The 16,287-nt window shown below is 42.4% G+C and overlaps 2 protein-coding genes across 2 annotated transcripts in view; one reads left to right on the plus strand and one right to left on the minus strand.

Moving 5' to 3' along the window:
* Positions 1-5,954, plus strand: part of pfas (phosphoribosylformylglycinamidine synthase) — a 29,059-nt gene extending 23,105 nt beyond the window's left edge. The window contains exons 24-28 of the mRNA XM_050054291.1: positions 1,717-1,808; positions 1,898-2,012; positions 2,100-2,249; positions 2,400-2,540; positions 5,477-5,954. Coding sequence (XP_049910248.1) covers positions 1,717-1,808; positions 1,898-2,012; positions 2,100-2,249; positions 2,400-2,540; positions 5,477-5,787 — 809 coding nt within the window. The 3' untranslated portion in view covers positions 5,788-5,954. The remainder of the gene's footprint in view (positions 1-1,716; positions 1,809-1,897; positions 2,013-2,099; positions 2,250-2,399; positions 2,541-5,476) is intronic.
* Positions 5,955-6,079: 125 nt separating this feature from the next.
* On the minus strand, positions 6,080-12,390 carry si:dkey-183n20.15 (RING-HC_RNF170 domain-containing protein). Its single transcript, XM_050054321.1, has 6 exons — positions 12,232-12,390; positions 11,491-11,602; positions 10,928-11,033; positions 8,207-8,280; positions 8,008-8,118; positions 6,080-7,221 (listed from the first exon to the last, which is right to left on the minus strand). The coding sequence occupies exons 1-6, from the start codon at positions 12,258-12,260 to the stop codon at positions 6,877-6,879; spliced, it is 777 nt and encodes a 258-aa protein (XP_049910278.1). The 5' UTR covers positions 12,261-12,390; the 3' UTR covers positions 6,080-6,876.
* Between the last annotated feature and the right edge of the window lie 3,897 nt (positions 12,391-16,287).

Below are 16,287 nucleotides of genomic sequence, written 5' to 3' on the forward strand. Positions count from 1 at the left end.
GTCGGGTTGGGCACCCTGGGTCACCTGCAAAACAAGGGATTCACGGGTGGTGTTTTTTCCGAACTTTATTTCCAGGCTCAATTCTGGGAGAAAAAAAGCACACACAGGTTGGATCACTGTCGCTGGATGATAATTATTTTAAGATGATGTGAATCCTGTTTTAAAGTAGTACCTTAGTTTCACACGTATGAAATGACCCAGGATGATCACTGTTAACGTGCTGCTCAAATAACCAAATTATTTGAACAGCACATTGTTATTATGGGATGTGCGGTTTCGCTTTGGGCCATGGATCTTGTGTCAGCGGGTCAGGTCGGGTTGCTGAACTATTTGGTCATATGTGCAGGTGGTGGTATTGCACATTGCGGTTTCATTTCGGGAGCAGGTCTTGAAAATCAGACCGGTGCAGGACTTTGTTCCAAGACTGCAACTGATTGCTATTTTCATTATCAAGTAATCCTTCAATTGTTCTTTGATGACTGCATTAATCATTTGGTGGATAAAATGTTAGAAATAACAAACATATAGCCTTCACAATTTGCCAGAATGTACAGTCACCGGCCACTTTATTAGGTACACCTGTTCAACTGCCTGTAAACACAAATAGCTAAGTAGCTAGTCAGGTTGTAGCATTTAGTCATGTAGACATGGTGAAGACGAGCTGCTGAAGTTCAAAGGGAGCATCAGAGTGATGAAGAAAGGTGATTGAAGTGATTTTGAACGTGGCATGGTTGTTGGTGCCAGACGGGCTGGTCTGAGTATTTACTGGGATTTTCAGCACAACCATCTCTAGGGTTTACAGAGGATGGTCCCAAAAAGAGAAAATATCCAGTGAGCCAAAATGCCTTGTTGATGCCAGAGGTCAGAGGAGAATGGCCAGACTGGTTCAAGATGATAGAAAGGCAACAGGAAGTCAAATAAGCACTGGTTCCAACCAAGGTGTGCAGAAGACCATCTCTGAAGCAACAACACCTTGTCCAACCTTGAAGCAGATGGGCTACAGCAGCAGAAGACCACACCAGGTGCCACTCCTGTCAGCTAACAACAGGAAACTGAGGCTACAATTCACACGGGTTTTCTCACCAAAACTGGACAATAGAAGATTGGAAAAACCACATTCAGATGGAAGCATGGATCCATCCTGCCTTGTATCAACGCTTCAGGCTGCTGCTGGTGGTGTAATGGTGTGGGGGAGATTTTCTTAGTACCAACTGAGCATGGTTTAAACACCACAGCCTACCTGAGTATTGTTGCTGAGCGTGTCCATCCCTTTATGACCACAGTGTACCCATCTTCTGATGGCTACTTCCAGCAGGATAACGCACCATGTCACAAAGCTCACATCATCTCAAACATGACAATGAGTTCACTGTACTCCAATGGCCTCCACAGTCACCAGATCTCAGTCCAATAGAGCACCTTTGGGATGTGCTGGAACGGGAGATTCTCATCATGGATCAACTGTGTGATGTCATCATGTCAATATGGACCAACATCTCTGAGGAATGTTTCCAGCACCTTGTTGAATCTATGACACCAAGAATTAAAAAGGAGTCCAACCTGGTACCAGCAAGGTGTACCTAATAAAGTGGCTACTGAGTGCATGCCAGATAAAACTGGTCTGACCAACATTAAAAGACAAAAGTCTTCAACGCAGTCAAGTTTAAATCGTTGAGTCATTTTAACCACTAAGTGTTTGATATGTGATTCCTTTAGGTGCAGGCCAGCCTCGTGTAGCTGTGGTCAGGGAGGAGGGCAGTAATGGAGATCGAGAGATGTCTGTGTCTCTGTATATGGCGGGCTTTGAGGTAACTATTTAAAGCTTCATTAGGTGGATTATATGTTGACCCTGGCTGTGTTGCTGGTGTGTGTGACTCCTGTCTGTGTCTTTGTGTAGGTGTGGGATGTCAACATGCAGGACCTGTGCTCCGGCTCTCTGACTCTGGAGTCTTTCAAAGCAGTCGTGTTCGTCGGTGGATTCAGCTACGCAGACGTTCTGGGATCAGCTAAAGGCAAACAGCAGCACTACATACACATGCTCACAGACCACTTTGATATACAGAGCCTTTTTGTGTAACACCATTCATCCTTTATAACAGGCTGGGCTGCTACTGTTGCATATAACCCCAAGGCCAAGGCTGAGTTCGATCGCTTCCGGCGGCGGGATGACACACTAAGTCTGGGAGTGTGTAATGGCTGCCAGCTGCTGGCCCTGCTGGGCTGGGTGGGAGAGGGCGAGGATGGAGCAGGTACGAGGAAAAGGCACAATAATAATAACAACAGGGAAAACAACACTGTAGTAATGAACGAGACAACGCAGCAGCTATATGTGAAGACATCATCACAGAGACCTTTTACAGAGGCTAGTTTAAAATACTTCTTTCCATTTCTCCCCCCAGAGAGTGAAGTGGTGCTGACCCATAATAAGTCCGGCAGGTTTGAGTCTCGATTCGTGAGCGTTGGGATCCAGGAGTCTCCGTCCGTCTGGCTCAGAGGCATGGAGGGCTCAGCTCTGGGAGTCTGGGTCGCACATGGAGAAGGTAGAGTATTGTAACATCGATCATCTTTAATTTGTCGCACAAGTTGTTCTGATAATAACACCAAGCTGTGACAGATTAATGAGTCTGTTCAGGACAGAAATGCAGCATTGTATCTTACGCCTACCACACAAGAAGACTTTGCAAAGACATCCTCTCACATCTAAAGACAATGCGAGTTTTTAGTCACACACTTTAGGATTTTGCAAAGACTGGAGGATTTTGCAGGGTCACTGTTTACAGACTACAACTAGATTCCTTCTGAGATAACTTCCCATCCTGCTCCTGGTGGAAAATATTACACCAAACTTCCCTCAAGAAATGTGACATACTAACAATTCCTTACACGTTAGCAAAAATACACAACTCTTGAAAGATAAGATAAAAGGCGTCATATGTCGACAGTATCTTTGTCAATTCAGCATCAATATAATCCATACAGATAAACTCTGTTTGTGCACAAACTTTACATTTTGGATTGTGTCTCCTCTACCTCTACATCAGCCTCCGTTGGCAGCGGTCATACTTTAGTGGGAGGAGACTGTGGGACTGAGACGTGAACTGTTTCAACAATTAAAGATTTCTCACTAAATTAAGAGCTGGATGGTGGAACAGATACATGTCGAATTAAACACTGGCACTGTTCACTCTAAGGTTGGGCAATATGGCCCTAAAATGATACTGCGATATTTCAGGGCATTTTTGCGATAATGATTTTCTCGATGGTGTGACAAATTAGTACAAAAAAATGTACTATTGATTTATGAAAATGATCTCTCATTTCTTTAGTTTGTGAACAACAACAGTGACAGATTCAGATTCTGTGGTTCAGCTAAATAAAATCTACCACAATTAAACAGTCCCCAAATACAGAAAATGTCCCCTGGGATCTATATATATAAATCAACAGGGGATTTCCTTCTCTGTTTTTATGCTCTGCCATTTCTCCTCTAATCATCACGCTGTGACCTGTGACAGGCTGTTACGATACCACAACTATCACACATTCATATATATGTAGTTTTTCTGTTGCGTCACGAGCATCACGTAGGTTTCCATCACCAAAGGTTTGTGACAGAATCAGAGAGGAGAGGGAGAGACGCTGTGCTGCTGCCAGAGGAGCCGCTGAATGAGTTCCCTCTGAGCGCTAAGTCACTAAAAGAGTCTGAGAAGTCCGGGGCTGTTCATAAAACATTCAGGACGCCACAGTTTATTCCACACTACTGAAGCTGCTCCTCTTTGAACCACCGTGGAGTCTGTAATAATTTAGCTTTCAGCCAACACGTCATAATATTCCAAGTAGGGCTGCTTGATTATGGAAAAAATCATAATCACGATTATTTTGGTCAAAATTTAAATCACGATTATGCAGCGCATGTAATGACTTATATTGTTTACATGACGGCATGTCATTTCTGTCATGGTCGCAGTCTCTGTATCGCGCATGGTGGAGTTCGGCCCCAATACGCACACACACAGACACGTGCGCACGCACACACACACACCAACCAACCTCTCTCGCTCTCGCTCTGCCATTTTCCGCACGCTGTTTTTGAAATCTTCCGCGATCACCTGCCCCTCGCGTTATTTGTAGTTCACCGACTTGACTGGCTCGTGGAGTGAGGATTTCATTAACTTTGAAATCGTTTGACCTCAAAATCATAATCGCGATCACCAGACGATTAATTGCACAGCCTTAATCGAAAGTATCACGATACCAATTTTTCACATGATATTAAAAATTCTACCAGTATAATTGTGAACCAGATGATATGGCACACCTGTAGTTCGCTCCACAACTCCACCAGTTTCTGCTCCTCTATCACAGTTTGAGAGCTCAGTCTTGTTCATGTACGTGCACCTCCTCCATGTTTACTGTCTACCCTTTTTGCTGCATCCTGGTCAGCGGTGTAGTGGTAATTGATGAGGTGGGTGTACTACTAGGTAGATAGGTAGGTTACTGATGAGGAAGTGAGCATACTCTCCTATATATTCCAATGGCTGTTTAGCTGATAGGTGGGTATACTGTAACTGGATAGAAAAAGGAGAGGGTATACCCCGTATACCTGAGTATACCCTCCACTACACCACTGGTCCTGGTCGGTGCTGGAAAGAGCGCAGAAGACTAAAAACTTTCGATACGGGGCGTCGGTGGCTTAGTGGTAGAGCAGGCGCCCCATGTACAAGGCTGTTGCCGCAGCGGCCCGGGTTCGAGTCCAGCCCGTGGCCCTTTGCTGCATGTCTCTCCCTCTCTCTCTCCCCCTTCACACTTAACTGTCCTGTCCATTAAAGGCAAAAAATGCCCCAAAAAAATCTTTAAGAAAAAAAAAAACTTTAGATAAAAATGAACATGTTTGGTTTTGTCAGAATGTCAAGACAAGAAAAAAAAGACTGACTGAAGACAGCTCTGACTGAGTTTTATAACCACCTTATTACACGGCTCTATTAAATGCTGTATTCTGATTGGTCAGTCACGGCATTCAGCGGTCTGATATTACTGTGTAATGACCGTTGCTAGTAGCAACGGTCATTACACAGTTGCTGTGTAGCCCAGCATTGAAGTGAAGTGGCTGATTTTAACATTTCTTTTAACTTATTTGGAGAGTAGCTATAAGGATTTTGAGGAATGGGATGCCGCTGAAGAATAAGAATACGGACTTTCTCTGCCAAAAACAAAAGAACATTATCCCTCACTTACACCAAACGTTCAAGAGAACACACCAGCTGAGGTAAATGATTTTATTCCCACACTGAAAATTTGTTCGTAACAGTGAAGCCGTTTGGTGTAAGGTCTGCAGTGTTTGAGCACAAAAAGGTTACTCAGTGTGAAACTTCTGAACTTGTGCAACAGTGCTGACTCATGACTCACAGGTCAGGATGTTATGTAATCAACAGCTGTGTTTCATATTGATTTTCCCCAAAACCTTTTCTCTACGCAGGTCTGATGCAATTCCGTAGCTCCGTGGCGCAGGATAAGGTTATTTCTGGTGGGCTCGCCCCCATCCGTTACCTTGACGACCAGGGTCAGCCCACTGAAGAGTACCCTCTGAACCCTAACGGCTCCCCGCAGGGCATCGCAGGGCTCTGCTCCAGGGACGGGAGACACCTGGCCATGATGCCTCACCCGGAGCGCTGCACCCTGAGCTGGCAGTGGCCCTGGGCCCCGAGGGACTTCAGACGGTCTCTCACACCGTCACCTTGGCTACGTATGTTCAAGAACGCAGCCGCTTGGTGCAGCAAAACAGAGTGATAGTACTCTGTTTACATTTCTGGTGCGGTCAGAGTAGTGTTACTGTCTTTTTGGAGGTGGTGGGTCATTGAACCTCTAAGGCCTGATTACATTTCTCAATCTCTCACTACACCTTTTTACTGCCTGTGGTACTTTGTCTGTTGCATTATTACAGATGCCTGCTGGGATACTTTATGACTTGTTGTTGATTTTGTTATGAACCAGTCCAGTGGAATTTGCTAATAAATAAATAAATAAATAATGAAACAGCAGAAGCATGTGCAGTGTGTCATGAGATAAAATAAAGGCCACGTTAAGTCAATAAATAATTTTTATTTTACACAAAAAACACAAAGTCATACAATTTCAAATATTTACAGATGTTAATATTACAGTACTGACGTGACGGCTTCTTAGAGGAATAAAAATGACACCATGGACATTTTTTCTGGGAAAAAAATTAAAATATAAAGGATAAAACAACAATTTAAACCAAAGACTCTTTAATATGGATTAAACAGCTCCCTGACTAAACACCCTGGGCCTCAGAAACCTATGGTTTGTAGGACTGAGTGGATCAACTGAAACTTCTCACAAGTGCCAAATGTTTAGAAGAACCACAAAGCGAATGGTCCTGTCCAGAGCCAGTGTTTGGTTTGTCCATTCTGGGCTACTGTAGAACAACATGGCGGACTTTGTGTGAGAGGACCCGCTGATATAAACAGTTCAGTCTAATGTGACAAAAACAGAAGACTCTTATTCTTAGGTGATAATTATACACTACTGAAAACAGTAATTATTATGTTCCATTTCTGCCATCATATCCCCCCAAACCTTACACACTGGACCTTTAAGGAACAAGAATGTGTAAGGACAGCTGAGCCAGCACACTGCGTGACATTGTATTTTAGATACCACTCTTGTAGGCTCTGTAAACACTCGACAAACAGGCCAGTCCACAGTCTGAGAGGCTCAGACGGCGTCTAACATCTCGACTGTTCCACGCCGTGCTGTTGTCAATATTCTTGCATCCACTAATCCAACTAGCTGCAAGAAATCCAATGAAAGTCCATGTCAGACAGCTTGTACCGACACGCCGGCAGCATCTGTCTACAGTGAATCCCCCATTACTCCGTGTGAGGTCGCAGCATTCACAGAGCGTCCTCCTCTCTCTGGTGCCATTTGCTGGTTGATGTTGATAACACAGGTAAGGAGCAGGATGACCACCACCAGGTCGTCAAGGACCCCCAGCAGTCCACACAAGGAGGGGTCTGTTTCCAGGGGATCTGATGAGGAGGAGACGGGGTCTAGAGGAGGGTAGGAGATGGACACCACGGTCCCCACACAGCACAGGGCCACCCTGAAGAAAAACAACCACACGAGTCCTCCCATGGTGCCCAGGCCCCGCGCCAGTAACTGCAGGAGAAGGGGCGCGTCACACAGGTAGTCTGTTACCTGGAGGGGTCAGTGTGCAGAAGAGAAGATGGGTCAGAGAGGAAAGTTTAATGAATGGTTCTAGATAGAAACATTCACACACAATAAAAGAGAAGGGAGAAACATTTTTGCAGCACACACACACACACACTCAAATTTTCCTTTGTGGTTCCTGTATTTAGTTGAATTCAAAGATACTGAGATTTCATATCTCCCTCAAAGGGACAGTTTACTGTTGAGTCCTTCAAATGTATTATTTTTGGCGCTTTGAGCACCACAAGCCGAGCGCCATCTAGTTGTATTATACTGGAGAGGTGGCAGCTGATATCTCCAGCACTCAGGTGAGAGGAAAAACATGTATACTTTAATTTAGGGGAGCTCTCCCTTTAAAAGTGTGTGGATAAAAAATAAGTTATTCAGTATCTATTTAAACTCAAATCTCAGGTGCCAAACTTCGAAGACTGGTGTGCTTTAACAACACCTTTTATCAAACAGCTCCACCGTAAGATTATGTGAAAGAGATCCGTGTGGGAAAGGAAGGTGTGTCAGTGCGAGGTGTGTTAATCTGACACCTCCATTGTTGGTGGTTGTTTACAATAAATCCTTGGGGTTGCATAAGTGGTATTCCTGTTACTAAATCTATTGTCAGAGGGAACGCTGGAGGAATTCTCATCTTTCTCATGATCTAATCTGATGTGGTGTTCAAGGCGATTAAGAGAAAGTTGAACCACCTGATACAGACACAAGCAGAAGGGGAGATAACAGAGACAAATACCTTTAAGGATAGTTCAATAAGAGAGTACTGACCCTTCGTGGGGCTCCAGAATAACGTTTGTTGTAGTCTGTGATTTCCCCAAGAACCTCCTTTGACTGATGGTCTGATCGACTCTCGTTAAATAGATTACACAGCACGCTGACCTGGAAAACAGACAAACACTTTAATTCCATGTTCAAACTCAGTCTAAACTGACTGACAAGACATTTCATCAGATCATGTGTACCGCACCTTCTGTCTGCAGAGAGGGCAGCTGATTGCATCCAACCAGGAGCCATGTCTCCAGTAGGCGATCAGACAGGGAGCTGCAGAATACAAACAAAAACCAACACTTTGTCATCTAACATTCAACAGTGTATACCATGTTGCATCATTCTAGTGAAACTGTGCTGAAGGTATGACCAGCAGTCAGAGAAGTTACAGTATTTCATCACTGTTAACGATAACAGACCGAAGTGTTTGCTTGATCGAGGGTTGCAAAGGCCCATGAAGGCCGCGGTAAGACACAGGTACAGTGATTACTGTGTTAGGGGTCTACAGTATGTTGGAGACATGACGGTCTAATTATAGCAGAGCTCTTGCTTGTCTGTAAGTGCTGGATGCCCTCTCCGTCAGGTCGACTGGTGCTGCTCTCATTACCATACTGAGTGCAAATGAGAAAGTTTGGTGAAGCGTGCTTTAGTATTTATGCTCCTGCTGTAGTTGCTCCAAAAGCCTCGAGGTATGTTTCGACTCTCGCTGCCTCACAATGTTGCTGCTGTCTTTCAGTAATGATTTCTTCATCTTAGAAATCAAATATTGTGAGCATGCTCTTCTGTGACTGAGATGCGAAAAATGCATAAAAATGTTCTTTCTTTTCTTTTCTTTTCTTTTCTTTTCTTTTCAATTTCAATTCAAACACGTTGCCTCGTGTAATTGTGGTGGTGTGCTCCTTTCATGCAGTGTGTTTCAGGCCTGCCTCCTCCCCTGACCACACCCCAATTAGTGCCACATTATTTAAGGCTCTTGGTGGCTAGGTTCATTCTTTTGGCTCATGTCTTCTTCCTTGTTGCATCTGGTTGTTAGCAGCTTTGCTTTGATCCATTATCTGCACACAATGCATGTGGAAATGCTGCTGTCCTGCCCATGAGTGATCCTGTTAGTGCCCGATGTTCGAGGTGGTTAACCTGCTGCTGTTTTGCCGTTTAGCACTTATTTTTGCTGTTATTAACCCAACTGGGTTGCTAGTTGTTTGTAACTCTTTTTGAACAAATTCTTTTCTTTCAGTGAAGCGGAGTGCTATCTTGTTGAGGCTGGACACCTATGGTGAGGTCCCTGCACTTAACGCATGCGAGTAAAAGAATCGGGACACAAGTGTTGATTGCGCTGTTGTTTTGCTGTGTTGCACTGGAGGTGAATAGGTGGTGGCACCCCTCAGTGTGGTCTGCCTCTCCATGACTGGACTCTGCTCACTTCCCCTAGTTTAGTTTAGTCTTGTGTTGGTCTGGATATTTTATGTAACTTGTGGTTTTATTTTGGATAAAGACTCTTTTAAGTTAATCGCAGTAAAGTATTTTAATTCCCCTGTTTTGCTACTTTTTGCTAAATTTAATCAAGCATTTGGTTTATTTTGACTTCACGTCTCTGTCCTTGTTTCAGTAACGAGCCTGTGTGCCCTATTCCTAATTTTCAGCTAAATTTAAGGTTCTTGAAAAGGTATTGTAATTGCCCAGGTGGCGCTGTCTTTCCTCTTCCTACTTTCCACTTATCCCCCCTCACCCGTAATATTTGGGTGTATGGTGCAATAGAAAAATTGGACGGTCTGATATAATATCTAACCCAACTCAGAAGAATATGATGATAAAACATGGTCATATGTACTTTTGTGAATTTGAACTTAAAGGTCCAGTGTGTAGGATTTAGTAGCATCTAGTGGTGAGGTTGCAGAACTGAAACTGCTGCCGTGTGCCACGTGTGCAGGAGAACTACGGCAGTCAGTGTGAAAATGCGAACGTTTGATTTGTCTGTTCTCAGCGATTGTAGAAACAACATGGCAGCCTCTGTAAAAGAGGAGCCGCTCCATATGTAGATATATACGGCTCATTCTAAGGTCAATAAGTAGATGCATGCGGCTGAAATGAGTTTCCTCAGAAAAGTGGCTGGGGTAAGGAGCTCGGACATTCGGAGAGCTGCTCCTTCGAGTTGAAAAGGGTCAGTTGAGGTGGTACGGGTGTGTGATCACGATGCCTTTTGGGCGCCTCCTGTTGAGAGGTATTCTGGACGTCCTACTAGTAGGAGGCCTCAGGGCAGACCCAGAACACACTGGAGGGATTATATATCTCATCTGGCCTGGGAACACCTCGGGGTCCCCCAGGAGGAGCTGGAAAGCGTTGCCAGGGAGAGAGGTCTTGAATACTTTACTTGGCCTGCTGCCCACGTGACCCAACTTCGGATAGGCAGTTGAAAATGGATGAATTCTAAGGTAACACATTTTCAGGTGATTAAAAACTAATAAAAACAGTTATGATAATCATATTACATTTCTGCCAGTAGATGTCACTAAATCGTCCACTCTGGACCTTTAAAAGTGTGACTCATATTACGCTTCTGTCCATCTGTGAACTGCTAATTGATTGTGTTTGTTTTGGGTGACCGGCCACACTACATGTTATATAACCGTACACCTTTGAGAAGAATGATTTGAGTAAAGCAGCCAGGTGAGAATTGGAAAACCATGGCAACAGTTAATTATTTGCAGCCGGACAGAAAGGCCTCGAGGCTTGAGTCACGCTGACGCTTCGCCGATCAGCCAATGAATGAATCAACAGGAGATATGAACACATGATGCAACCGTTGAGCAAGTGTGAGAGTGAATAAAACATGAATGAATCCAGTCTCATAGATGACAGATTGAAAGAACACACGAATGAAAGAACAAAGCTGCTCTGATATGTCGTGTGTTGAATGTCGTACCACAGAACAAATGGCCACAGTTGGTCTGGACTGGGAAGCTGGCCGTCTGTAAGCACACTGGACAATGCAAGTCTCGGCTTGTGGAAGGACACGACTGTGTAGGTTCCTGAAGAGATGAGAAGAGAAGAATACAGAGAAAAATGTTAAGAGACGAGGTGGAAAACAGGAAGAAGGAAATAGAAGCAATGTGAAAATAAGGAAGCAGGAAGAGGACAATGTGAAGACGAGAAAAAAACTATTGCCAAATTAAATATTCCTGGTACTTTGATCTATATAATTAAAAACAATAATTATAATAGCTGCACAATAGATGTTTGGGACATTTGATCAAGCCAAGGTCTATGGTTAGACATGTAAACAGATTATTATCGTGTGTTTGGCAGCAACACCACACTGTGACCCTCATAAAAGCATTAATAATCGTAACACAGGAGCGCCTTCCAGTAATAATATTTACTGCCTGTGTGCGTGTCCTCGCGTCACTGTTTGTTTTACAGCAATAACAAAAATTCACTGAAGACCCAGCCTCAGCTTCACATGTGTGTGAGTGAATAAACGCTCACCTTGTGGCGGCTCATTAACGTTGATGCTGACTGCTCGGGGGTGCACACCAGAGATGTGGGTGACCCCAGGTGACTGTGACCCACTGGGCCTTCAGAGGGAAGATAGTCCAGTCTGCAACGTGACACAACACAGCGACAATGATAAACACTCCTAAAATACTGCTATTATCTCGCCAGTGATGAAATACTGACACAAAACTAACGATTTGTGAGATAAGGCCGACTGCACTCTGCTCTTTTCTATTTGTGGGTGACACATGCTGATGCTCTGACCGCAGCAGTTAGTTTACCAACAGGCTTTAAAATAATGAATTAATAATTTAGGTTGAAAGTTAGAAGCATAGATTTAAGAGATAATGTAGATAGTCAAATTAAATCAGGCTTCACAACTTCAGCATCACAATCTGGCTTTCATCTTCAATTACATTTACAGTTTATGTAATTAGTTAAAACAGATAAACACATTAACATGTCATTAATATGTCATACATGCATATCATGATAGTTTGTTTGTGGTTTGTGGTTCGTCTAAAACGTGTTTAACTTCATATTTTTTGGAGCTCTTAAACAGATTAAAAGTAATAATATCAGTTGAAGATATCACATCACAATGTTTTTGATGGACCAAGCTGAGGTTTCCCCTGAACCCAAATCCCAAATCATCTGGCTACAAAACACAGCCCCATGTGAGTTTTAAGAAAAGAAACCCTTCAATACTTCCAAACATATGATGAGACTCACCTGGACTGGGAGCTCTGGTACGGGTGCATAGTTGAGTGAGAAACAGCAGCTGACAGGTAGTTACTGTCTCCCAGCAGGAAGTGAAGTGCTGCCTGACAGCATCACTGTACAAAATAAATTGGAGTTGCCTGTTAATGATCAACTACACCCTCCAATATCAGCTGGTCTCTGAGCCTCCCTGCTTAAAGGGAACGCTAATGGAGTCAGATCAATACAGCAGCAGTGCTGCTCCTACAGAACGCTTATAAAGCACACAGAATATCTTGACCAACTTTACTGTTAAAGTATTAAAGTCTTCACACTGGAACAAAGCCCTTTCCTTCAGTCTGCTCAGGGACAAACTATTTGGGGTCACATGACTTTCCGGCAGATCAAAGCAGTGCTGTGTTTAAGTAGGTCAGCTCTGACCTGCCAATCATTTACCCATAGTTTACTCGGCCAACAAACCCACTTTGCATAATTCTACTCTCTAAAGTATTGGTTGTGAAATACATGTGAGTGTCCCTGACATTAACAATGTTATAAAGGTTGTAGGGAGGGGCCTCAGCTATACATAAAAACTATGGAGGCAGATAAGAGACAGACGTATTTGTATTTTAACAGTCACTGAATACTTGATATTGGTATTTAAACACCACAGAATTCACAGCACTGAAATATTTTACTTTGAAAACATCTGAATTTAGTGGTTCTGATTCACAACACTTTCTCACTCCGTCACATATCGATGTTTGGTCATGGCCTTTCCACGTCCAGATTCGTGTTTAGTTCAGCCTGATACATGCATCGTCTTCTTTCAAAATACATTTCCGTTTTCACAGGAAATTGACCTTTACATACAGTCTCTTTCAAAATAAACGCATGATGGTTATATTTAGGCAACAAGAGCGCGTGGTTGGGTGTAGGAAAAAAGAACAGGGTTTGGGACACAAACACCACTCTCCTGGGTGAAGGTCACTGTTTGTTGGACCCCTCCTGCCCGCCCTACTCAGACCTTCTTCGCCTTAACTTTCATACATGTCCCGCCACGTTTCCCCTGACGCCACCGAGCACCATTAGAGTATAACGTGACCGGCTGCGTATCATGACGACGTTAAAGGACAGCTTTTTCAGTGACTGTCGCTGCAAGTCACTGCCCAAGCGAGTGAGGCCGGGTTAAAATTCACCTCTTTGAAACTATGATTTAAAATGTCTTGATTTGCAATTTCAAAAGCTGAATTTGTTTTCAGTGTTTACAAGTTTAGATCCAACAATTTAAGTTTCAGAATTCAAGAAAGGAAAATATTCAGGTTGCTCAAATTTGATTGGTCAAATTCAGATCTAAAAATTCAAGCTGAAAAGATTCAAAAAGAAAATCAGTGAAATTCAGTTGGTCAAACATTCAGGCTTGAAAAAAAATGTGAAGCCACAAAACACATTTGAGTTTTATGAACATATATTACTGTTTTACCACAAGGTGGCTACTCTGCAGTGGCTGTTTATTATTTTTGGCACTTAAACTTTACAGTGTTTGCAAAGAAAGTAAATGAATCTGTCCTGGCATTACTAAATTCTCTATTTTCTTCAAAGACTTTTTTGGATTTGAAATCCACAGGTAGCCTTGATAGGAGACCAAAGACTAGCCAACACTGCTGAGGGTCAGCAAAATTTAGAGGAGAAGGGGCCAGGTCGTGCACGAATAAAACAAAACCAGCAGGAGCTAAAGGTTGCCCACCCCTGGCCTGTACTGTCACGGGTAGCCCATTTTCTGAAATTGGAATTTTTGGATCTAAATTGTGAAAATTGAAAAAATATATAATTTAGTTTTTTGAAATGCAAATCAATGCATTTCTTATTTTAATTGTCAAAGATGTGAATTTGGAAAAAATAAATGGTTTTCAAAGTAAAGTATTTCAATGCTATGAATTTAGTGGTGTTTAAATTTCTTGAATGAGTGGCTGTCACAATTCACTCACTTTTGGCTCTATTATGCTTCCATCATCAACCAGCAATAAAAAGGGAGGACTTCAATCTGCTGTGGTATAAAGGTAGATTTCTGTATTCGTCAATAATAATGTGGCATTATTTCAATTGTAATATTTGGACAAATGACTCAAACTGCAGCAGTTAAGTAAATAAAACTACAGAAATAAATTTTCTTTGATTAAAACAAAACAGTTTCTTTCAGTGAGTAAGGATGTGATAATCTTCACATAACTAACTATGGCAGTACTATATTGCAGAAATATCTTGGCTAATATTTACTCAGGACCTTCACCTCAAATAGGAGCCGCAGGAGGGGGGGTGGGGGGGGTGGGGGAGCGACTCAGGTCATCTAAAAATAGCAGCCATCAGTCAGTGAGGGTCAGGGTCTCATAATGGCAGAGATCAGGAGATAAAACAGAGGTGCTCACTATACAGACAGACATCCTGCAGGCCTCATGAGTAAAGTCCAGACTCATGTTATACACACACTGACTTTAGTGTGTGTGACATATATCACTCAGTTGCTTGCCCTAAAAAGTGATGTCAGAGTGTTACAGTCAATCAAAGCTACTTTAATATGTAATAAGGCTACGTGATATATCTCACCTCCTCCAAGCTCAGTTTGGACCTGTTGTGACTCAGAGAGCAGGTGACACACCTGAGTGTTGTTATCTTGCAGTGACTAAAAGCAGTCAGTATTTATAACACACTGTAGCCTCTACATTAGAACACACACCAACACACGTGAGAAGTAAATAGATAACATGAGGATGTTTATTGTACTCATGAGAAATGATTTACCCTCAGAGAATGGATGGTGTGGTTCCAAGCTCTTAGTGGCCGTCTGAGAGCAGCTTGATTACAGACAAGACTGTATTTGTAGTGATATAGCTTTTAAAATAAGGGTTATAATTCAATTTGTATTCAATGTTTAACTCCAAGCAATGCCTGCAGAGCTGGCTGTGCAGGATTAATGTTACCGTGGGCTGTGGGGTGATGTTATGGAGCCTTTTACAGTAGGTCTACGTGACCTACTGGACTACGTGTCCAACATGAAAAAAAGTGCAATAAGATTTCACGTTGGTTGCGCAAGTGCTATCAGTTGTGTTGCTGGCAGAGAAGAGGAGGCCAAATAAATAGGTAAAACATTATCAAATAAACGTGTTTCTACAAAGTGCTGTGAGCAAAACTAGTTTGCTTGAAATTGTTTGATGTTTTGTGTCATGTTTGCAATTTTTTTTTGTATTTTGTTTTATTTTGCACAACTCAGTCGCCTTTCCTTTTTTTGTAACCAAACTTTATTCAGCAATTAATATATATGATAATACAGTAGCACAGTGTCAATGTAAATATTAACCCTTTACCCCCCAACAGTCCCCTCCCAGCTCATAAGAGCACAGAACTGATAAATAAATAACATAAATAAATAGGATTAAATAATATACATAGGCACAAAGCAGGTGTGCAAATAATTCGAAATAAATAGACAAAGAAATTAATGGAAAAAAAAAAAATATTGATAAAATAAAAAATAGAAGTCAGCTGGTAATGCTCAAGATCGACATGCCAACCTAACATTGTCTGCATCCTACAAGATCACAATCCAAAATTTATGAACCCACACTGATACATCTGCACACATAATTGTGTCGACACAATAAATGCACCAATAGGCATGTCGCTGTGTGTATTATATATTTACAAATACCCCAAAACAATCAACACACTCTTTCTGCTGTCATACCTCCCATACTAAAGTCTAATGGGATTCTCAGCAGCTTTTCCTTTTATTCATTTATATGGTTTTAGTTGTGACATTTTTAAACAACATGTGAAATTAAATTGCAACCTTTTCTTCTTGTCTGCAGAACTATGTGGTTTCATGGGGACTCCATGCTGTATGAGTATCTTTCTATTATTATATCTACTAGTCCATAGCCATTGGTAGCTTTGTCACCTTCTACCTATGCCAGTCCTCAATGCCTATGTGCAGTTTCACATAGATTGACCACGTCAGTGAGTAGAAAAACGTGGGACAGACAGAATGACTGACTGACAGAATGACACACTGACAGTTTCCCTGATTATGTA

Source organism: Epinephelus moara, chromosome 10 (assembly GCF_006386435.1).
Source record: "Epinephelus moara isolate mb chromosome 10, YSFRI_EMoa_1.0, whole genome shotgun sequence".
NCBI classification, from domain to species: domain Eukaryota; kingdom Metazoa; phylum Chordata; class Actinopteri; order Perciformes; family Serranidae; genus Epinephelus; species Epinephelus moara.